This window comes from Tauraco erythrolophus, chromosome Z (assembly GCF_009769465.1).
Source record: "Tauraco erythrolophus isolate bTauEry1 chromosome Z, bTauEry1.pri, whole genome shotgun sequence".
In the NCBI taxonomy this organism is placed as follows: Eukaryota; Metazoa; Chordata; class Aves; order Musophagiformes; family Musophagidae; genus Tauraco; species Tauraco erythrolophus.
In genome coordinates, this window is record NC_141496.1 from 2985371 (window position 1) to 3008664 (window position 23294).

The 23294-nt window shown below is 43.3% G+C and overlaps 1 protein-coding gene across 3 annotated transcripts in view; it reads left to right on the forward strand.

The window, feature by feature from the left end:
* The first annotated feature begins 4749 nt into the window (after positions 1–4749).
* Positions 4750–23294, forward strand: part of DYM (dymeclin) — a 243806-nt gene continuing 225261 nt past the window's right edge. For all 3 annotated transcript variants that reach the window (XM_086628989.1, XM_086628990.1, XM_086628991.1), the window contains exons 1-2: positions 4750–4792; positions 18920–19097. In XM_086628989.1, coding sequence (XP_086485115.1) covers positions 18958–19097 — 140 coding nt within the window. In that variant the 5' untranslated portion in view covers positions 4750–4792; positions 18920–18957. The remainder of the gene's footprint in view (positions 4793–18919; positions 19098–23294) is intronic.

The window sequence follows — 23294 nt, forward strand, 5'->3', positions numbered from 1 at the left end:
AGAGCCCACACTAGTTTCTGATCATTTCCATCCTTCGTATCTTTGGATATTTCACCAATATTGTTGCAACAAATCGTACCCTATCCATCAGAATTTCAGCTGGTGAAAGATGGATGTCATCTTCGCTGTGGTGGATTGGATTGGGTTTTCTAAACCAATCAAACCCCAATTTACCCCAAACAATAAATTCCTCTGCTACCACTAGCACCCAAGTTCATGCTCTAAATCTGAAAGCTGGGAACTTCCAAGGGTCTGAAACCACCTTGGCAATGAGAAAGGAGTAAACTGCCTGGGAAAGTCTTGCAGAGTGTCTTTCCAATGGCTACAGAAATGAAGGCCGGTTGCAGGTGTGCAGCTGAATGTGAGTGTGTGTCTTACACTTTAAGTGCTGAAAAGATTGTCCCTTCAGCTGTGCTTCCTGCCTCGGGCAGGTGACCTTAGCCACTGCTATAAAATTGCATGCCAAAGCTTTGGAGTAATGTATTCGTCTCTAACAGCTGTGAAAGTGTACCTAATTATTTTGAATTATTTAGGATATTGTTTAACAAGGAAGTGCATCAGACAGTAACAGGGACAATAAACCGACTAGTAAAATAGACTGCAGGCTGAACTGGGCTGCTGGCTGTGTGACAGCACCAGTATTTAAACACCAGGCTACTGAAAAGACTGCAATAAGCAAAATGGTGCAAGTATCTGTTGTTCGTGCTTTCTGGAACGGTGCTTCAGTACTATCATGAGTTGCAGTTAAACAGCAATGTGACTAATCTTCATCACAATGCTTTTCGTGAATGAGGCACTTCACTGGAAGTCCTGGCAGGTTCGTGTTGCAACATTTTCCAAGAGTAGGTCAGTAATCCTATTGTGTTGTGAATAGCTAAGGGAAAAATAAGTCAAAAAAAAAAAACAACAGGCGAAGGAAAAGAACTGCCTGAGCCTGGGAAGGGGTGCAGGAGATCATCTGCTGGGATGCAAAGAAGTGCACAGAGCCTTGTTTAAGAAAACAAGTAGACAGGAATTAAGGAAATCTTCACATGAGACAATAGTGTATATCAAGTAAATTCAATTTAACTGAGAGAATTTCCAGATGTTTGCTACTCACTAAAACTAAGATTTACAAAAGAGCTTAGCCATCTAATAACGGCAGGTGGACATCTACCAGAATTTACTAGCGCAAGTAGCAGCTTCATTCATACTGAAGACTTTCAGAAAATTGCAGGCTGGGCATATTTAGGGACCAAAGTACTTCTGCAAATCTAGTCTTAAGATCTTCAGCATTGTAGCTGTCTGGGTTTATTTAAATACTATCGAGGAAGGATCAAGAAGTCAACCAATATTTGAAAATATTTGGAAAAAAAAAACCATTCAAACCAATATTTGAAAATATTTGGCAAAAAAACCCACATTCATAGAATCATAGAATGGCATAGGCTGGAAGGGACCTCAGAGATCATCTAATCCAACCTCCCTGTCATGGGCGGGGACGCCTCTCAACTAGACCAGGCAACTCAAGGCTCCGTCCAACCTGGCCTTGAACACCTCCAGGGAGGGGGCATCCACAACCTCTCTGGGCAATTTATTCCAAAGTCTCACCACCCTCGTACTGAAGAATTTCTTCCTAAAATCTAATCTAAATCTGTTCTCCTTCAACTTAAACCCACTTCCCCTTGTCCTATCAGTGGACACTCTTGTAAAAAGTCCCTCCCCAGCCTCCCTGTAAGTTCCCTTCAGGTATTGGAAGGCAGCTATTAGGTCCTAGGTCCCCTGAAGTCTTCTCTTTTCAAGGCTGAACAATCCCAGCTCCCGCAACCTGTCCTCGTAGCAGAGGTGCTCCAGCCCCTGGATCATCTTTGTGGCCCTCCTCTGAACACGCTCCAACAGATCTGTGTCTCTCTTATGGTGGGGACACCAGAACTGGACGCAGTATTCGAGGTGGGGTCTCACAAGAGCAGAGTAGAGGGGGAGAATCACCTCTCTCGACCTGCTGACCACGCTTCTCTTGATACATCCCAGGATGCATTTGGCTTTCTGGGCCACGTGAGCGCACTGCCGGCTCATGTTGAGCTTCTCATCTATAAACACCCCTAAATCCTTCTCTTCAGGGCTACTCTCAGCCCACTCTGTGCCCAGTTTGTATTTGTGCCTAGGATTGGCCCGACCCAGGTGAAGGACCTTGCATTTGGACTTGTTGAAGCTCATGCAGTTTGCACTGGCCCATTTCTCAAGCCTATCAAGGTCCCTCTGGATGGCATCTCTTCCCTCAAGTGAGGCCACAGCACCACACAACTCGGTGTCATTGGCAAACTTACTGAGGGTGCACTCAATGCCATCATCCATGTCGCTGACAAAGATGGTGAACAGCACTGGACCCAGAACTGACCCCTGAGGGACACCGCTTGACACTGGTCTCCATGTAGACATCGCACCATTGACCACAACTCTTTGAGTGCGACCATCCAGCCAGTTCTTTATCCACCGAGTGGTCCATCTGTCAAATCTGTGTCTCTCCATTTTAGAGACAGGGATGTCATGTGGGACAGTGTCAAAGGCCTTGCACAAGTCCAGGAAAACGACATCCGTTGCTTTACCCACGTCAACCAGCGCTGTAGCTTTGTTGTAGAAGGCCACTAATTCAAACCAATTAATTTAAAATATTTTTTCTTTACGGGAATGTCTAAATGTGACACAACGTGTTGGTTTGGTAGAGGGATTCCAAGAACTTCAGATAAAATTAATTGAAATACACTTTTAAAATACTGCAAGTATGTGCAAAAAAAAAAAATCTTAAATAAAAGTTCAGAAAGTTCTGTGTTGCCTGTTATTTTGAGGGACCTGATTCTGCTGGCAAAGGAAATTCTGGCAGGTTAAATGGAGCATGATCAGCTTCTGAGGATGCCTAAACTGACAATGAATTCTGTGCAAAGTAATCTTTGTTCAGGTGTGTTCGTAGAACAGAGTTAAATTCTACCCACAAAGCTGATCTAATGACAGTAATGCAATATGCTGTTATTACCCACATGCATCAGTCACGCTGCAGCCTTCTAGGAGTTGCTGGGCATGCTGCTAAGGTTCAGTCCTTGGAGTCACTCCTTGATTTCTGTACACTGCAGAACATTGTTGCTGAAAGAACAGCCGTCTCAGAGGCTGCAGGTAAAGGAAGAGGAAGTTAATTTACACTTACATTAAGTAAATCTGTCTTCAGTGAAAACTAATTCTGTTTCGCTAAACTAATACGTGAAATAAGGGATTATCTTCCTTGTGCAGTTTTCTCATTGTTAGAATATGCTCGATAAACCAAATAATACTTTGGGTTTTGCATTATTTTTGCTTTTCAGTCAACCTGACTGCAGCAGTTTAATTGAAATGGTCTAGAAGACCATGTTTGCTACAGTGATTCTCTTCCTTTAGAAATATTTTTAGATCATAGCGCTGTACCTTTCTTTCGTTGTTGTATTTGAAACATCACTCGAAATCTTGTGAGAAGATGTGTTTCTATGTAGACAGACGTAGCAATACTTGTGTTTTGCACGAAGGTTTTCAATTATTTTTTGCACATGTCCTCCCTCTTTTACAGCCGCTGTAACCGTTGACCGCGCACCGTTTTTATTGCCGCAGCGATCACACCCAGCATTTGTGTGTGAACACGAGGCCGGACCCCGCGCCAAGGTTTTTGCTTTGATGTAGCGATGCGATGCGTGCCAGGTGGTTACACCCCACCTGTGCACTGGTGCTGCTCACACACGCGCTGTTCGCCCGCACACCCTGCTTACAGGCAGGTTCCAGACCCGGCTGCACACTTGGTGTCACGCGCTGTGGTAACGGGATTGCGCTTTGTATTAGTTATATAGAATCATGGAATGGTCTGGGCTGGAAGGGACCTCGAAGATCACCCAGTTCCAACCCCCCTGCCATGGGCAGGGACACCCTCCACTACACCAGGTTGCCCAAAGCCCCATCCAACCTGGCCTTGAACACTTCCAGGGATGGGGCAGCCACAACTTCTCTGGGCAACCTGTGCCAGTGCCTCACCATCCTCTGAGTGAAAAATTTCTTCCTTATATCCAATCTAAATCTGCCCTCTTTCAGTTTAAAGCCATTGCCCTGTGTCCTGTCACTACATGCTTTTGGAAAAAGCCCCTCTCCAGCTTTCCTGTAGCCCCTTTAGGCACTGGAAGGCTGCAATAAGATCACCCCGGAGCCTTCTCTTCTCCAGGCGGAACAGCCCCAACTCTCTCAGCCTGTCTCCATAGCAGAGGTGCTCCAGCCCTCGGATCATCTTCGTGGCCCTTGCAGGAACTGACAGGAACTTACAGAACCAGCTACCGGCGGCACAAAACACACCTCAGAGATGGAGGTTACCAGAGACACAAGCACTAATTTAAAGCAGCGGGAGGCCAGGGCCGTACCTGGTAAACCCTCCCTCCCTCCCTCCCTCCCTCTGGCTCTCGGTCCCGCTCCCTCCAGCCACCTCAGGCCCCTCTGACTGGAAAGGCGGGCCGCGGAGGCGACGGCAGCCAGCCCGCGCCCCCGAACACGGCGCGGGCTGTGAGAAGAAACCTCTTGCCGTGAGGAGGGCTCACCCGGAGGACGACGACCATCCCGCGGACGCCCGCTGCCCGCAGCGGCGCGGAACGGCGGCGGCCGGTCCTCCCCGCGCCGGACTACACTTCCCGGCGTGCCCCGCGGCGCCGCCCCTCCGCCCCCCCACTCGCCCGCCGGGCTCTGCGCATGCGCGGCGGGCCGTGCCGGCGACGTGGAAGGATGGAAGCGGGCGGCGCGGCGCCGCGGCGGGCGGGTGAGCGGCGGAGGGGCGGGGGACGGCGGCGGCCGTTGAGGGGGAAGCGGGCCGGATGACCCCCCGCGGCGGAGGCGCGGCTGCCGGGGCCCGGGAGAGCTGTCTCGGCGGCGGGCCGGGGGTGCGAAGGCCGCGGTACCGGCCGCCTCCCGCCGTACGGCGTTGTGGCGAGGGGCGGTGCGAGCGGACGGGGCGAGCGGGGCCTCGTCGGTGCCTCCCGGCCCGCCCCGTCGCGGGGGGTGCCCGGTGGCGAGCGGATCCCGGCGGCTCTGCCCCTGTGGTGCTGGCTCTGGAGAGGAGGGAGCGCGGCGAGCCCCTAAACGTCCCGGTTGTCCCCCTGTCCCGACACTCACCGTTGCTCGGCTCCGTGTCGCGATAGGAGGCTGTGCTCGTGCTGTAACTCTCAGCACCGTCGCTGCGGAGAGTTCCCGGGGCCGCCGGCTCTGCCGGGTGCTCCCTGTCGGGGTCTCCAGGGATCCTCCCGGGACGCGGGTTGTTCCCGATATCCCTTTGGACGCGGTCAAAGCCCGAAGGAGAGAGGTTCCTGCCTGTGTTTTCTTGTTTTGTGCTCTTAATGACGTTTCTTACTAATGAAAATAGTATAAAACAGCTTTTTGTAGTGCTCGGTGATCACTTTAGCGGTATAACAGCTCCGCTGAGCCCTACTCTTGTCAGTTTGTTTTCAGGCTTCTGAAGGAAAATATATTTAACGAGAGTGGGAAATATTTTAATTTGACAGCAGGCTTTGTCGTGTGTGCCAAACGTTGTCTATGTTTGTTGTTTTTTTTTTTTTTAAATACTTTGTGATGAGCATGGCGAGTTTGTCAGGCTGTAATCTGATTTCTTTCATTGCCTGTACCGAGGGATGGCACGCTGGGCTGCAATTATAATCATTTGAGGTATTCGCAGAACTAAGGAGTCTGTTCTAATATTTCCTGCGTTGAGCACTTTTTGAGTGCAGGGGAGTGGAAAGAAGCTCCTGGGTGGCTGGGTCCAGTTTCCTAACGCAGGCTGCTGGGTTGTGTAATCCCCTGTTTCATCCGTTCCCAAGTGAAAACCGTTGAAGTTGCTCCGGTTGGGGTGGCTTAAAGATCCTCGTTGCTCCTTAGATGGCTGGGAGCGTGGGCAGGACTCATTCTGCTCTCTCCCTGGGCTGTTTTCTCTTTTCACGCTGCTGCTGCTGCATCAGGAGAGGCCCGTGGACAGCCGTGGGGGTGCTGCACCCCGCTCAGCACTCTCACCTGGCTGAAGCAACCATCAGCTCCTCCTCTCCCAGTAAAACACCTCTGCTGAGGTTTTACTAGCACGGCATCTGCTGCTGCATGTTTTGCGGTAAATTCGGTACAAAAGTACGTATAGGAAATTAGTACTAAAAATTAGATGTCTCTGATGCTTCTGGTGATGTTATCAGGTGAATAGGAAGATCCCAGGATGTTTTTAGCATGCCGATGACTGGCAGCTGGGCATGAGGTTGGTTAACCCTTATGAATATAAGAAGCCTTGTCCTTTTGTTTGAAGAAGATATTAAAAGTAAGATATCCTGTTTGGTGTCTGATGAACTGTTGTCAAAGCAGATGGTTAAAGGTTGTGATATTTCCTCAAAGTGTGTTCTCTGGAGTGGAAAGCCCATTGTGCCTTGTAGTAATTGTGCACTTTGGGAAGTATCTCAGCCTCTTCTCACAGACTGTGAGAGTTGGGGCTGTTCAGCCTGGAGAAGAGAAGGCTCCGGGGTGATCTTCCAGCAGCCTTCCAGTGCCTAAAGGGGGCCCACAGGAAAGCTGGAGAGGGACTTTTTACAATGGCATGTAGTGACAGGACAAGGGGCAATGGCTTTAAACTGAAAGAGGGGAGATTTTGATTGGATATAAGGAAGAAATTTTTCACTCAGAGGGTGGTGAGGCACTGGAACAGGTTGCCCAGAGAAGTTGTAGATGCCCCATCCCTGGCAGTGTTCAAGGCCAGGTTGGATGAGGCTTTGGGCAACCTGGTGTAGTGGAGGGTGTCCCTGCCCATGGCAGGGGGATTGGAACTAGATGATCTTTGAGGTCCCTTCCAACCCGAACCATTCTGTGATTCTGTGATTCTAAGTATGATTTCATTTGCAGTAGACCCTGGAGATAACCGATATAAATCGTGATAGGTGGTATAATATAAAATCAGGTGTACATACAAAACAGATTTGGCCTTCTGTGCAATTTAAAGCAGAGACAAATACCTCTGTTGTAAAAATGTGTGTAATGTCCATTTGTGGGAAGAGTACAGATCCCAAAATGATGGTATAAACTTGGAAATACAGCAAAATATGCCAGTGTTAAAAAAATGCAACTTTTTAGTGAACATCTAAGCATCTTTCTGAAGCTTATAAGGTAGTTGAATTTTTCTTTTTGAAACATCACTTTGACCATTAGATGAATTTTATGTCTGAGAGTGAAACAAGGAGAAAATCTTAAATACTTATAACAGTAATATTAACGTCCCTTCTGTAAGAGAACTATACCAAGTTAGCAGTTACTTAGATTATTAAATTGTGCTAAGTTTAGCATGACTTGTGTCATATCCAACCCAGCTGCCCATTTTAATTATGGTAGTAACTGAATGAATTACTATAAATTGGCTTGTAGGTAGGTATACTGACTATAAAAAAATAAGAGGGGCAAATTCATCAATAATCATAAGAGATTTTCATATCGAACAAAGTTTCCAACACTATAATCCGTCATAGCTTATTAGGTAGTTTGTGTAAAATTGTGCTTTTGAAAACTGTTGCTGTATTTGTGGTAATAAAAATCTCCTTTTGGCCACTGGAAGAAGATATGGTCAAACCAGTAATATTGGTACGAATCTGCAGTATGTTCTTAAGCTGTACAGTCAGGTATGAATTGTGCATAGTCTTTATTAGTCTTTTTTTTTTTTTTTAGCTCCATATTCCATTGATATTCTTGTTTAAAGTTCAGTTTGTTCTTCTCATTTTCTATAATTCCAATAGAGCTGTCCTGCAAGCAGCAGAAATCTCACTGGTGAGGACAAACAAAGCCTTTAAAGAAATATCTGCCCACTGCAGAATTAGCATTTGAATTTTCACTTCTTGAAACTTTTCAAAAGTGTTATATACCTGTAATAGGTGGAGAAAAGTCGAGCCTTTTGCACAGAAATATAAAGTGTGCTTCACCCAGCCTTCTTCCCTTCTAATGATGTTTTGCTAATCAGATTAAAGAAGTTATTTCTGCATGTATTCCAGAAAACACTCGCTATGTTTGTGTTCTGACTTCTACTTGGGACGTAGGACTGTAAGAGTAAGGGTAGAGGTATTTGTTTTTGTTTTTTTTTTTAAATCGTCTCCACACCACCTCTCCTTCCTTCCACGATAGGATGTATTTCTAAAACGGGTGCTGTCATTCTAACCTCAGATTGGTAGGCTTGGTACAGTAATTATTTAATATGTTTAAAATGTTATGACTGGAATTACGTAGGAGGTCAGAAAAATGATTTTTATAGTTTTTATAGCTTTAGATTTTGTTAATTCATGACAAATTTTAGAGGCTTTTGAACTTCCAGGGAAATTTGGCCACAAGGATCGTGTTTTAGTGCGGGAGTGTGACTGGCAATGTTAAAAATGGACAAAATGAAGGAGTCCCTGGCAGATCGTGTGGAATTTTGTATTCATGAACTAGAAACATGTTTTGTTGCGTGTGTGTGAATAGACAAAGAAGTAATTAAATGCTATAAATGCATGTTTACCTGTAAAAGTTAAATGGAAACTCTCCGAACTTCTTAACAGAAGAGTGTTTGTGGGATTCCCATTCCGTCAGCAAAAGTTCCTTCAGGAGGCTTAATACCAACCTACTGTCTTGCCTCTGATAAACCATTGTGACTGAGGGGAGAGAGTACAAATAAGCTCAATAAAAATTAAGTCATGTCTCTTAATAGGTTTCTTACCCTACTCGTTGGGTATGTGCTGATTGAAGAACAAGGGCTGATGGAAATACGATAGTTTTGGGGTTTAGGTCTTCAAAACATGCTTGTGGCAAACGATCTTACATTTGCTTATGGGTAGCCACTGCCATAATGTAACATTTTTGTGATTTTTAAAGCACCATGTATCACATGTTTTTGTTCTGAGGCGAAGGGTTGGAGCAGTAAGAAGGAATGGCATTTTTATGTCAAGCATTTTTGAATCTAGAATAACTTTAGAGAAAGGCGGTTTGAGGAAGTTTGTTGTGTTTTTTTTTTTTTTTCCCCTATGAGTCAATAGTTCCAGTTCAGGACAAAGCTGTGAAGGTGACTACTAGTTCATCTGAAATAAGTATTTTGATATTAGTAAACAGGCATCTCCTTAGTGATTAAAATTAGTAGATTTGATCACCACAGCAGTAACCTGTTGGTTAATGATTGCCTGCTATTATGAAGAACGAAAGAAAATGTGTGTGGCACTGAGGAAATACAAAAGCCATACATCTCAGTCTCATTCATAGAACTTTGGTTTCATTTTTCTCTCACCCCCTTTCCAGAACACTTTGTTAAAAATCAGCAAACTGGGAGATTCCCTCCCGTAGGGTGAACTGGAGAAGGTGATTTATAGTGTCTGTTTGGTCAGTGACCACGATGTCCGGGCTGACTCACATCTGATTTCTTCTGCTTGAAATGTGCTGCCTAACCAGGGTAGCCTTGAAAAGTCCCTTCTTCAGCTGTGAGCAGAACAACTGTCCTGTAGGTGGGACGCAAAGTAAGCAGATTGTGCTCTTCAGAATTAGGCTTTTGTGGACGACCGACTCCCACGTAAAATGCGCGTGGAAAGGATTTGGAGCAGAAAACGCAGTATCGTCACCATTTTTTTCAGCTGCTGTTTGTGTTCCCCGTGAAGGGCCGGCTTTGCCTGCAGTAAAGCTATGAAAATTCATCACTTCTGCTACGTGCAAGACTCTTTAGGCTTCAGTGCACCCCGTAAAGTCCACACTAATGTCATAGAACCACAGAACGGTTTGGGTGGGAAGGGACCTCAAAGATCATCCAGTTCCAACCCCTCTGCCATGGACAGGGACACCCTCCACTACACCAGGTTGCTCAAAGCCTCTTCCAGCCTGGCCTTGAACACTTCCAGGGATGGGGCATGTACAACTTCTCTGGGCAACCTGTTCCAGTGCCTCATCACCCTCAGAGGGAAGAATTTCTTTCTTATATCTGATCTAAATCTGCCCTTTTTCAGTTTAAAGCCATTGCCCCTTGTCCTGTCACTACATGCCCTTGTCAAAAATCCCCTCTCCCCCTTTCCTGTAGCCCCTTTAGGTACAGGAAGGCTGCAATAAGATCACCACTGTAGTGCTGCTTTGTTCAGGCTCTTGCTACAGAAGAGGAAGGCTCTAGAACAAGTCACTGGCCAGGAGGACCAAAAAGATGCTGTGTTTGTTCATCCAGCAGAGCAAACAGTGGTCAAGTAAGATGAAATTATCTTGAGGGCTACTTGAGGACTTTAAGATGTGTTTTTATTTATTTTTCTTGTACTTGAGCACTGCGTGGACCGCTTCGTGTTTGTGTTGCGTTTCCTACTGTTGTCCAAAAGTACATCTGTCGTAGGGTATTGATCTCTGAGGGAACGTTCTTTTATTGCTTGGTGAATGGTTAGTGTGCTGTGCTGCTGCAAAAATACATAAAGCACTGCAGGTATAGCGGAGGCTTTCATGACCCCAGACAGCAGCCATCTAACTTGGTAAAATCTGAAAAATAGCTTGTAGAGGAGAAATGGAGAGTTTGACCAATATCTAGAAAGCTATGAAAGATGATATTTGCCTGTAGGGTGCAAAGATAAGTCCCTTTATGGTCCACCAGGTTCTCTAAAAGAGCTCTTACGTTGTATTCTTCACAAAAACAACTTGCTTGTCTCCTTCTACATTGCACAAAACCTTTTTTTGTGTGTTTTTTTTTTCGGGTGCTCGTACGTGTCTGGACACTATTAGTGTGGAAAAGTAAGAGATGTGGGTAAAGGGAATTGGAGAAAGGAGTGGTTGCCAAATATGCGGTGGAAAAGTGGAGGAAAATTACAGATCATTACAGTGAAAACTAAAATTAGCAGAAACAGTGTTTCCTGCGTAACTCGTTAACTTAAAACCAGTAGGAAACGTTTTTAATTCGTAGTCATAAAGGATACATTTATTTATTCTGTTCTGAAATCCCCCTGCTGCTTGGTTTTATAAGAGAAGGTGAATTCTTAGTAGTGGATTGATTGCATTTGGCCATTGCCAGGCATTAAGTTATAGCCGAAATATTTTGGCTTGTTAACATACTTTAAAAACAAAGATTATTTCATTGCTTTTCTCTGATTAAAAATGGCAAAAATTCCTAAATTCTGAGGGTTGTAGAGATTTTTTTCTTTTTCCTAAAGATCGCTTTTATGGGCATGAATTCTCATTACTGTGTATGTCTGCATCATCAGTTTTGTTTAGCAAAATTTTACCAATTTAATTGTTAAAAACCACAGTTCTTAGCTTTCGTACCTCATTTTGGAGTATGTGTGAAGTCTAATGAATAATCTCTTGGTATTAATGAAATATTTGTATAACTGCTTTTTATCTTCGAAGAAAGATCAAATCACTTTTTTTTTTTTTTTTTTTTTTTTGCTTCAGGCTTACTAACAGCACCAAAACTTCTCCAAAACTTCTCCAGAACAATTCCCCAAGCAGTGCAGTTGAATGAACACGCCAGGAAAACTGCAAAGCTGTGCTTATTAACTTTGTCACTTTGCTTTTCAGATATGTGAGTGCAGGCTTTGGAGAGCTAACTGAACTGAGATTTGAATTACAAGGTTTGTTGTTTGTTGGCTTCTTCTCTGGAAGTGGGCAGGAAGCAAGAGGGTATGTAGCTAAGAGAAACTGTAGATTAGCTGTTGAAATCAAGGCTTTTTCATTTTTACAGCATCAGAATTAATTTCTACAGTTAAGATCTGTTGGGCCTTTTCTGGTACCTTTGGGTATGTGTGGAACCTAATTCACTTTCCTCTTGGAAAGTTTTTCTGTATAGGTATTTCTAGCAGCAATTAAAGTTAATCAATACAAAGATTCTGATTTTTAGATACATTGGGGAACTAGGTTTCTTTACGCATATGTTTTTGTTTGGAACTCTTCTTTTCTGTCCCAGAGTGCTGTGTGGTGCTTTACTGATGGACAGAAATAACGTCTCTTACGTCATGAAGATTTTGCAGTCTTTGGAATGTGGTGAAACGTGGTATGGGCTTAGAGAAGCCGAGGTGCAGAGGAGTGAGGCTGCAAGCACTTGCTCAGATAAGCTGGGACCTGTTTGATCTCCTGTCTTTGGTTTGACTACCTCCCTTTCAGTGGGCTTAGAGATGTTCCGAGGTGTTTTGTGTGTTGCATGGAAAATAGGAACGTCTTGTGTTCGGGAATAAGCCAGGACAGAGCCTTGAGACTGTGACAGAAATAGGCTAGGGAGTTGCAAAAGCTGATTTGCTGGGAGTGAAAAGTTGAGATCTTAATAAAGGTGGCGAAAGAGATGGGGCTTCTGGTTTACTGCAGCTTTCCCTGCTCCAGTAAAGCAGGATGAAACACATTCAACAGATATTTCCCATGCACGAGCTTGAGGGCTGTGCAGCTGCTTTGGATCACAAACTCTGATCTTGCACATGAACATACATCTACAAAGTGCAACTTAGGGTTTTTTTAGACTGTTCTTTATCTGTGGATGCGGTATCTCTTTGTAAGTTACGTAGGTATGTGTTGTGTATGATGCTTAGTCCACATAGCACTTGATCCTTAGCCATAAATATTATTGTGATGTGAGGGAGTAGACAAAACTCAAACATATTGTGTGGACAGTAAAATCCAACTGTTGGAGCTGAGCGAAACCTACAGTTAATAATATATCTTCGTGTCTGTGGTTGCGTGGAGAATTATGTGTATTGCAGTAGTCCCATGACTGTGTGGGAAGTTTTATGTTAGGATTTTGTGGGATGTTTTCATGTCTCATGGGTGAAAGACGGTCTGACACATACAGTTCTTGGGTGCAAATAGGAGTCAGCCAAAAACGTCAGTGCAACAGCCTTGCCAATGCTTGAATAAGCATCATTGCATCTCGTAAGTTCTTGTCTTTACAGTGATATTGGCTGCTTTGCTTGAAAGGAAAACAACATCTATTTGGTTTAGTTCATAAAACAGCAAACTACAAAGGTACCCAAACAGCTGTTATATGTGGAAATGAAGTTTTCTTAGGTTTTGAAAGGTATAATAGTGTCACTTTGTAATTCATTTTCATATGGTTGTGTTAAAGACCCAACCTGGAGACCAGATCTCACATGGCATGATAAAATTGTCTGCATGACTGTCTCAAATTCTTGCAATTTAATTTTTTTTTTTTTTTAAAGTATATGTAATATATATTGTTCAGGTTCTGTGGAAACTCAGCAGGACAATCATGACAGGGATGGTTTTGGAAGAGAGAGCTGGCCATAATGGATAGATTAGCAAAATGTCAGCATTGACATTTGAGTTGTGAGACCAGTAAGAGATTTAGCACTTAGTGGAACTATAATTAGTTGTCTAAAATTATTTAAATCGGAGGCTTAGAGAGCATGACAAGTTTTTTCCCAAGTTCAACAGTACACATGCTGTGCCTTGAGTTATACTTACGAGCTCAGACACAGCATGTGTGTATTGCTGAATTGCTTTTAACTTGAAGAGGAAAACTGGCATTCTTGTAAACATTGTTAATAATTAATGTTGAAGTCTTTTAGAAGGGATGGTAAACTCGGGATTTATATCTACCCCTAGCTATTTGGGATTGGAATGAATCCTGATGCGCAGAACAATCTCCCTTGTGTTCGCTCTGAAGCGTCTGCTTCTGCGTTGTGGAGCCAAGTTCTGGGATGTTGGGTTTGACAGAGCACGACACTATGGTTCTTCTGGGCTATTCCCAGCTTATTTAGAAAAAGACAGTTGTTGTTGGTAGTGGTATTAATACATGTTAAACTAAATTACTTGCTAATAAATTGTGTCTGTATTTTTTTTGAGTAAATAATTAGAAGAATTTTTTTCAAGGGAAAACCAACTTTTTTTTTTTTCCCAGTGAACTGTGAATTTATTTAGTGTACTTGGAGAAAAATATTTTTATATTTCTTTGGTAATTTACTGCTGGGGTTGGGACTGACTTCTGGAGTGGAAGGGAATTTCTTATTATTTGATGTTTCTTATGGCTGATGGAGGGTGGGTGGTGAATGGAGACAAGGGCGTGTAGTGACAGGACAAGGGGCAATGGATTTAAACTGAAAGAGGGGAGATTTAGATTAGATATAAGGAAGAAATTTTTCACTCTGAGGGTGGTGAGGCACTGGAACAAGTTGCCCAGAGAAGCTGTGGCTGACCCATCCCTGGAAGTGTTCAAGGCCAGGTTGGATGAGGCTTTGGGCAACCTGGTGTAGTGGAGGGTGTCCCTGCCCATGGCAGGGGGGTCGGAACTGGATGATCTTTGAGGTCCCTTCCAACCCAAACCATTCTATGATTCTGTGATTTGTTGGGTTTTTTTTTTAGACATTTTTCCTGTAGGATATTCATGAAGTCCGAAGGAAAGTCTTGTTTGCTCTGTTACCCGGTGGCTGGAGTTCCTCAGAAATGTATTACGTGTTTAAAGCTGGGCCTATAACTGTTTAGGTCGTAGGAGCTAAAGGTGCTCAGGCTCTACCAGAAAATCGTCACAGAGCACTTCAGCAAGTTTTGGGGTAACATAAATTCCTAATGGAAAGGACTGAGGTTTGTTGTTGTTGAGATATGGTCGTCTACAATAAGTATCAGTAGAAGTTGCTGATATTCACTATCCTCCTCCAAAGTGAAAATATAACGTTCTTAAGAGAGGGAGAAAAAAAAAAACCTCCTGGGATATAACAGAGAGAGAAAATCTGCATGTTTGTTTGATTGTTCTGAGGTTTGTTGGCTCACAAATGGGTAGAAGGCAATGCTGGCAAAGTCCATGTATCTACTGACTAGCTCCACAAGTATTTAGAGCTCAAGCTAGCAGTTAGGTTATTTTGACAGATCTCAATGGCTTGATGTTTATTTCATTTAGAGGGAAAAAAAAAAAATCAGCTGCTGCCTAATTTTTCTGTCACTTTGAGGAAGCACTGTGGAATAAAAGCCTGTTCTCTGCAGTTCGGAAGGAGCCAGCTGGACAGCAGGGCAGAGGGAGAGTTCATGAGGGGTTCTAGCCAGCCCCTGTTGCTGGAGAGTATGGCTTTGGCCACAGAAGTGGGCATGTTCTCGGGCAATGTGAATTTGACACTGACTCTGAAAATTGTTAAAAACTTGCTTTTAAAGCACTGTTTATTCCGGAGGATTTGTTTTAATGGAATTTAATCTACTGGGATTAATCTGCGGGAAGTCTGGAAAGCGTGCAAACTCTTCAAGAACGAGCTTGCAACCTGTTCCCATCACTCTCATGTTGCTGGGGAAATTGGGTTAAATGGGGTACTTCAGAGCTGCAGCACGTTGTGACAGTAGGTAGTGAAACAGAGAATAAAGTGGTATTACCTTTGGAAGATGGCTGAAGGATTTAAGGCACGGTCAGATCGCTGGCGTGGGGAATTCAAGAAGTACAGGTTAAGATGGTGGAATTTAAAGGCAAGGCTTCATCTACCTCTCATCTTCTCCCTCAGGTGTTCATCTTGGAGCAAGTGAGTTACTCCTTGTGTGAGCTGGAAAGCATGAGAAGAGGATAGGATCTTGAGGCAGACAAAGACTAGAACTGTCTGTACTCCAAGAAATAAAAGTTTAAATGTTTTCACCTTTAAGTCATTTAAAGCTGCAGGGAAAGGACTTGAGCCAGAATGTAGACCCAGGGTCAAGAGTATTGTTGTCTTCTGCAGCAGTTGAGCATGTGCAAACCAGGGGCTGCAGAGCTCGGATGTCCATGTACGAGCCGAACCTCTGTTCTTCTACTTCTAAGTGATGATCAGGTATTCTTGTATATTAAGCAAACTGCTTTCTCTTCTGCTTGGTTGTGTGGCTTTAGAATCCATTGGCTGTATCTCAAAGGTGGCGTACATTGAGTCTTGGGCTTTTTTCTTGAAATGGCAAAATTTGTATTCGGGTAAGACGCATTCATTCTGACCTGCGAGTAAACATTCAGCCAAAGTTCTGGAAATCCTCTTAAACTAATTACATTTTATAATCCTTTAATGCTTCTCCACGGAATTCCCTGGCACAAACGTATATTTTTCACTCCTAGGCCACTTTTAAATTTGATGATAGTTTTAAATTAATGACAAAAATGGCTCCTGCAAATGCTATAGACAGTGTCTTCAGATCTTTTTGCTGAGTGAGACACGTAGAGGTTACACAATTATTGTATCTCTCTGTTTTTGTCAGATATGAAGGGAGGTGCTGGAAACCAAACTGCCTCAAAAATAGAATTCCATGGGTGTATGACGGCAGAGCTACAGCAGTGCAGTTGTTTTAAGAGCACGTGTACTGAGTCAGTGTAAAGTCTCCTCTTGCTGTGTTCTGTCTTCTAGAGCTGATTATAGAGATGGCAGAGTGGAGGACTAGAACGAAGGGAAGGGGTGTGGAGTGGCGTTTTCCCAATCCATAGTGACTCCTACAAGCAAAATTTAGGAAATAACAAACATTTTCCTCGTGTTCGTAGCATCTCATGTTTTAAAGACCTCTTTATTACTTAATAGTATCCTATATTCTGCTCTCTGCCTGTGATGGCATTTTGTTGTTTCTGAAACATTTGGATACTGTGCATTCACTCTCAATCTCATGTATAAATTCTTCAGATAGTCTCCATATCTTTGATGGCTGCAAACACTGTAGCTTTTCCTTGCATCTCTTAATTTGTTTTTAGTAAGTTTTCCTCATTTTTACACTGTTCTTTACTAATATCAACTGCTGCTAGAGCAATCTTTTCTGAAAGTAACCTCTTCGGTAAAGATGGTAAGTCTGAGAGAATCAGTACTGGAGTGATTCTTGCAACAGATCCTGTATCTTTGTTGAGACCATGGGAGAAGTTGCTGCTGGGTAGTAGTGTCCATCTTCTGATACAGCTGTTCCTGTTCTTAGGTCTTACACCAGCTCAGGAGTGAGTATTTGGGTTACACAGTTGCACAGCACTTTTATCTTGATGGGGGTGCTTTTTTTGTTTTTAATATAGACTTGTAAAGCTATTAGTCACAGTTATTTCTTCTCAAAAGATGGAAGATTATTGAAGCTGATGTCCTGGAAAGATGTAAGATGCTTAGGAGCATCCCTGGCACGTAGTTAATAGCATCGTGGTGGGTTTTCCTTTAATTAAATTGTTTATAAAGGTGAGAAGCACTGATAAGCAGCATGGAGAATTGAAATCTTCTTATTCTTTGCACAGATCAAGTACAACACAGCTAGTAACGACAAGAGGTTTTGGAGTGCATCTCTACCAACTTCTGCGGTGTTGCTTCAAAAAGCAGTTGTGCTTCTGATGCGTTCATTTTTTACCTTTCTCCGCTGTGGAGTAGTTGACTGGAACCAACCACGTTGTTTCACGAAGATCAGGAGGTTCATGTATGGTCAGTAGTACCCTTCCTGACCTGAAGCAGGTTATTCGTGCAGCGGTGATAACCACTGTGCTTACTCCTGCAAAGCAGGGGCTTTCAAGGTGTAGATCCTTGATGGCATGCAGGAATTAGGTGTGTGGTGGACTCCCTTTCTTGACAGCAGGAGTCATTTGCTTAGTGATCTGTGCATGTTCAATGGGAAAACATCTTTTGAGTAGCTTGTCAACTTAACACCCCTGTTTGAATTGTGAATTCTCAGCAGTTTTCCCCACTGGCAGCAGCTTTGAAGTTGATACAGCTATGACTGTGTGTTGTTATCGACTGTAATTCGTGAAAAGCCGAGTGAAACTGTCCTGCTTTCAGCTGGTACAGAGTTAGTTTTTGTAGCTAGAATGGAGCTGTGTTTTGGATTCAGCATGGGATTTGTTATGAGAAGAGGGTGGATGGCGCACTGATGTTTGTAGTTGGTGCTGAGACATCAAGGACCTTTCAACTTCCCATGTTTTTCCAGTGTGCAGGAGCACAGCGGGCTGGGGGGAGCATGGCCGGGACAAAGGGCCGACAACAACAAGTTTAGAATTTGAGTTTAGACTGAAGATTGAGGCCCAAACTGGGCAATGGAATATTCGATATCATGTGATGTCATGCCCAGTATATAGATGAGGTGGACCAGGCTGTTGAATCGCTCTCTCTTTTGGAGGACTCTTGGTCTCTTCTTGGACTCTTGGTCTCTTGGAATTCTCTCTCTCTCTCTCTCTCTCTCTCTGGGCCTCTTGCTCCTCCAAGATTGGACACGGGGCAATGGATTTAAACTGAAAGAGGGCAGATTTAGATTAGATATAAGAAAGAAATTTTTCACTCTGAGGGTGGTGAGGCACTGGAACAGGTTGCCCAGAGAAGTTGTGGCTGCCCCATCCCTGGAAGTGTTCAAGGCCAGGTTGGATGAGGCTTTGGGCAACCTGGTGTAGTGGAGGGTGTCCCTGCCTGTGGCAGGGGGGTTGGAACTGGGTGATCTTTGAGGTCCCTTCCAGCCCAAACCATTCTGTGATCCTATGATTGAGGTGTTGGGACTTACCTGTTTTGGAATCACTTGCTGGGATGGGAGGGGCGTTGCTCACCAAGTGATGAGCAGTTACACTTTGCATCACTTGTTTGTATATATTATTATCATATTGTATACCTATAATTATTATTTTTATTATTTTATCATTATTGCTTTTAGTTCTATGTTACTATTATTAGATTGTTCTTATCTCAACCTATGAGCCTCCTTTCCTTTTCCCCTTTCTCTTTCTCATTGCCCAGAGGGTGGGGGAGAGCAAACGAGCAACTGCCTGGCATTTTGGTGACGACAGAGACAATGGCTGAAGTATATAGCACAGTAACTTCTAACTTCCTTGGATGAAGATGTTATTGTCCTAAGTTTGTTGAAAGAAAATCTTTTTAATGTCTTCCTATGCACCTGTTCTCTGCATTTCTGTAATTGTTCAAGGTAGTGAACTAAAGCTTTACTGATAGCTAATTTAGGATCTGTATATTCCTTCTTTGTACAAAAGACTTATAAATGTTTCTCTCTTCTTTTCCTTTTTTTTCCTGTGAAGAAATGAAAATTTAGGAAAGGATTTGCCAAATAAGGAAGATGGGAGCAAATAGCAGCAGCATCAGCGAGCTTCCAGAAAACGAGTACTTGAAAAAATTATCAGGAACAGAGCCCATCTCTGAGAATGACCCATTCTGGAATCAGCTGCTGTCTTTTAGCTTTACCACTCCAACAAACAGGTAAGAGGGTGCTTGCTGAAGAACTAAACCTTGATGATAAATTTATAGAAGTGACCAGTCCGAAAGCGAATGAGTGGTTATGTTAAATTTGCCTATTTTAGGTAACAGGAATAAATGTCTATGTAAAATGGACTGTTGTTTCTAATTTTGGAAGCTCTTTCCACCACATCTTCCATTCCTGTGGGTTCCTTTCTTCTTCATGATAGCTGTTAATTGCTATTCATTCTCCTGATAGCTGGGAAAGACCAGAAGTAGGGTCCATAGTGTTGTGGGGGAGCTTTTCTTTTTTTGGTTGTTGTTTTGGGTTGCTTTATTTTTGAAGAAGTCTCTGTTGTTTATGGAGTTGCTGAAGACTGCAAGGTGTGATGTTTCCTCTCAGCTTACAGTGAATTGTACATCTTCCATAACTTAATTGTAGGTTAACTGCTGAGTTTCTTAGTCTGTATAGCTTCCCCTCACCCTCCCTTTTTTACATTTTGAAAAGAAGTTTGGCATGTTGTATCCATGGAAGTATTTTCTGAATGTCTAAAATTCAAGCTTTGCCTGTCTTTTCACTCTAGCAAGTGGTGTGGATATAAAGAGAATTAGTATTTTTGAGAGTATCCATAGCACGACTCCAGAAACACAGAACGTTAAGTCCTTGTGACTTCTGTTAACCTGAACCCGTTGCTGAATTTGTTGGCCTGTGTATTGATTATCAGTCTTACAAGAACAGTCTGTTATTACTTAACACCTTTAAGTATTTACTTAAACAGTTTTTACAGTTTATAGTGTGACGTGGTACTTTTCTGTCAGGTGAACGTCTTATTTACCTCCTTGATTATTAATTAGCAATATTTCCTTGCAAAGGACCTAGCTTTTTCACAAAGGGTCATAACAGACTACACCAAGCACTTCTGTGACAGGTCTAAATAGGCCACAATGTGTTGCTGCTAAAACTGGGAACACTTTTAATCTTTAATAAGTTGGAAATGCATTTGAGAGCTGTTATGGCCCATATCATTGCCATTTTTCAATTTATTCTTTTTGTTAAAACAGAGCTTCTGTCGAAATGAATGGTTAGTCAACGGTGGTGTGGGTTTTTTTTTTTTCCGAAGGTGAAAAACTAGTGCAGATTTATGACTGCCCTGAGCTCTCGAACTCTGAATATAAATTAGTGATTGAATGAAGAATGGACTACAATCTCTAGTGAGATATAGTTCACGTGTTACATGACTTACCTCGGTGCTGTGTCTTGTGCACAGTGACTTCTGAAAGGCAAAGAGACACTTCTGTAACAATTAGCAGCAGATCTTTTAGATAATCTGTCTCTCATCTTGGAATTCCTGTGAGTAAGTGAAAGTTCTGACAACTGGGAGGGAAAATAGTTCAGGTAAGCAACTGCAAGGCATTTACTAGGCGTTATTTTTGTAAAGAGTGAGGAGGAGGAAGGATTTCGTCTTCTGCATGGAGAGAATAGCAAGAAGATACAGCGTTGTGAAGCGTTGCAGGCTTTTAAATTGTGCTGCGTAATTAGCAGTGGGTGAGGGAGCAGTCATTTTTTCTCTAAAATCCCTGAAGATGCAGCAATTATTTACAGCCTACCTATGACTAACAAGGTGAACAATATTCTAAGAAGTTGTATAATACCGCATTGTTGTTCTGTTTTTCTGGGGGAAGTAGTTATATATAAAACCCTAGCAATTTCTTGCAGTTGTTCTACTGCTCTTCCCTCTGACACCAAAGTAAAGGAGCCGTTCACAGCTTGCTTTCCAGCTTTTTTGTGCCTGCTTCATACAGCCAGATCCAGTGCAGAGTGAGTTTGCTTAAAACTCACCAAAACAAACAAAAAAAAAACCCCAAAAACCCCAACCCACGAACAAGAACCATAATTAAAAAACCAAGCAAACAAAAAGCTGATCCAAAAGCGAGCTGAAAGTTTAATTAGCTGAACACCAGATGGTGCTCTTGCCTGGCAGCTAGAAGAGAGGTATTTTCAGAGGCACTTTTTGTGCAGTTTAGTAATTGGAAGGAAACAGAAATTTCCCATGAACTTGCATCTACTTGAGAGAACTGTTTGAGGAATGATGTCAGGCGATGTTGGCTGCGCAGCACCCTCAGCCATGGTCTAAATCACAGAATGGTTTGGGTTGGAAGGGACCTCAAAGATCATCTAGTTCCAACCCCCCTGCCATGGGCAGGGACACCCTCCACTACACCAGGTTGCCCAAAGCCTCATCCAGCCTGGCCTTGAACACTGCCAGGGATGGGGCAGCCACAGCTTCTCTGGGCAACCTGTGCCAGTGCCTCACCACCCTCAGAGTGAAAAATTTCTTCCTTATATCCAATCTAAATCTCCCCTCTTTCAGTTTAAATCCATTGCCCCGTGTCCTATCACTACCCACCCTTGTAAAAAGCCCCTCTCCAGCTTTCCTGTAGGCCCCCTTTAAGTACTGGAAGGCTGCTATAAGATCACCCCGGAGCCTAAATCAGACAACCTTGCCTGCAGGAACAGAAGAATAGAGGTCAGTGTTCATTTCTGAGATTGAAAGCTTGTGAAATAGCAAGTTAACTCTTGTTTTGTTTTAACAAGGCTTGAGTGTAGGTCATACCTTTGACAGGAGCAAGATGCTAGCTTTAGACTTGCAGAAAGGAGCCAGTTTTCACCTGTCAAACAGGACAGAATTTAAAGTTTTCTTCTCTTTTCAAATTATACTTTTTCCTATTGTATGTTGCGAAATTAATGTGTTTGTAGTAGGTGATTGTTGGCAATTGTTATTGGGAGCCATGTAAGTGCTGTGTGTTGTTTTTATGGAGGTACTTGGTGATACTGTAGAGTAAAAGAGCTATCCTGCTCCCTGAAAGTTTTGCAAAAATGGGACTGATATGATCCCCAGGGAGAAGAGCGTTGTGTTCTTTGGGTACTGTCTTGGACATACTTCTGTTCTACGAGGGGGAGAAAAACATGAAAAGAGAAGGTAGCAGGAGAATGCATGGTGGTAGGAAAAGCAAACAACAAAAAAACCCCAAGCAAACCCAGCAACACGTAGGAGGTGGAGGGGCTGGGGTAGGTTGCCTCCTTTCGGCGACAGGTGCTTGACAGATTGACCTTGTCATGAAACCTTGCCCGTAGGAGGGAAGTGGTGTCTGCAAGGAAGGCAATAGGTACTTTTGATACATTTGAGGGAGATTTGAATCTGTTTGTATAAGTAAGGTTTGTGGGGTTAACACTTTGCTATATATGCTTTCTCTCTAGTGAGGAATATGTGAATAGTGCTTTGTTTTGCAAAAGTTGTTTAGAATTTGTCTGGGTACTGCTGATCACAGCTGCCAAAGGAAGATCTTGTGGGCTACTGAACCGAGTTGGGTCTTCTGAGGAACAATAGTCTTTTAATCCCCAAAATCAGAAGCTCAGGGTCTTGGGTTGAGAGCTGGTGAATTACTGGCTTTCTAATCTGAGAAAGATGAAGGCGTGATACCCTATCTGATCTTTTAATGGCACTACTTTCTTTGCTCTGCTGTCTTATCTTCATTTTCTTAAGCTTTGCTTTTCTCAGCACTTTGTACTCTTTTCTTTCTTTGTCATTGTTTTGCTTTTCTCCCTTTCCCCTTTCAGTTTAGTTGATCTCTCTCTAATCATCCGTTTCTCATCTTCCAGGTTTTCGCTTTCTGTCCCCACTCCTATCAGATTGTATATGTCAGTCTCTCTTTGTGTGGTTTCATGTGTAGTTCTTTAGCATTGCTCATTTGCTCAGCCGTGTCTTCTTTACTGGGTTGATGTTTTCAGTCCAGTTATCTTTTTCATCTGTTTCTGTGAAGAAGACAAGGTAGTTTGCAGGGGGAAACAAAGCTTGCTAGATACCAGTGCTGCTGTCTGCAGAGTTGCTGTGTCTCTGTCTGCAGTACTGATGGAAGACGCTTTTGCCCTTCCACTGTCCCTTCCAGTGTTTATTTGGGACTGCTGTGGGTTTAATCAGGAACTAATCTGTCTGAAAAACCACACAGCAAAAAGAAGTGTTTATTTTTTCAGCCAAGTTAATTCCCTAGGGTGATTCGTAGCATGTCACCACGAAACAGTTCTGGTACAATGAGGGATGGAGTTTTGGGGCACAGCAGACTGTTGGGCTTAAAGGTGGAATTGCTTAAACCTGGTGTGCCATCCAAAAATGAACGTGACAGCATGTGGTCACAGCAGAGCTGGCTGCTGGGGTGTAATAT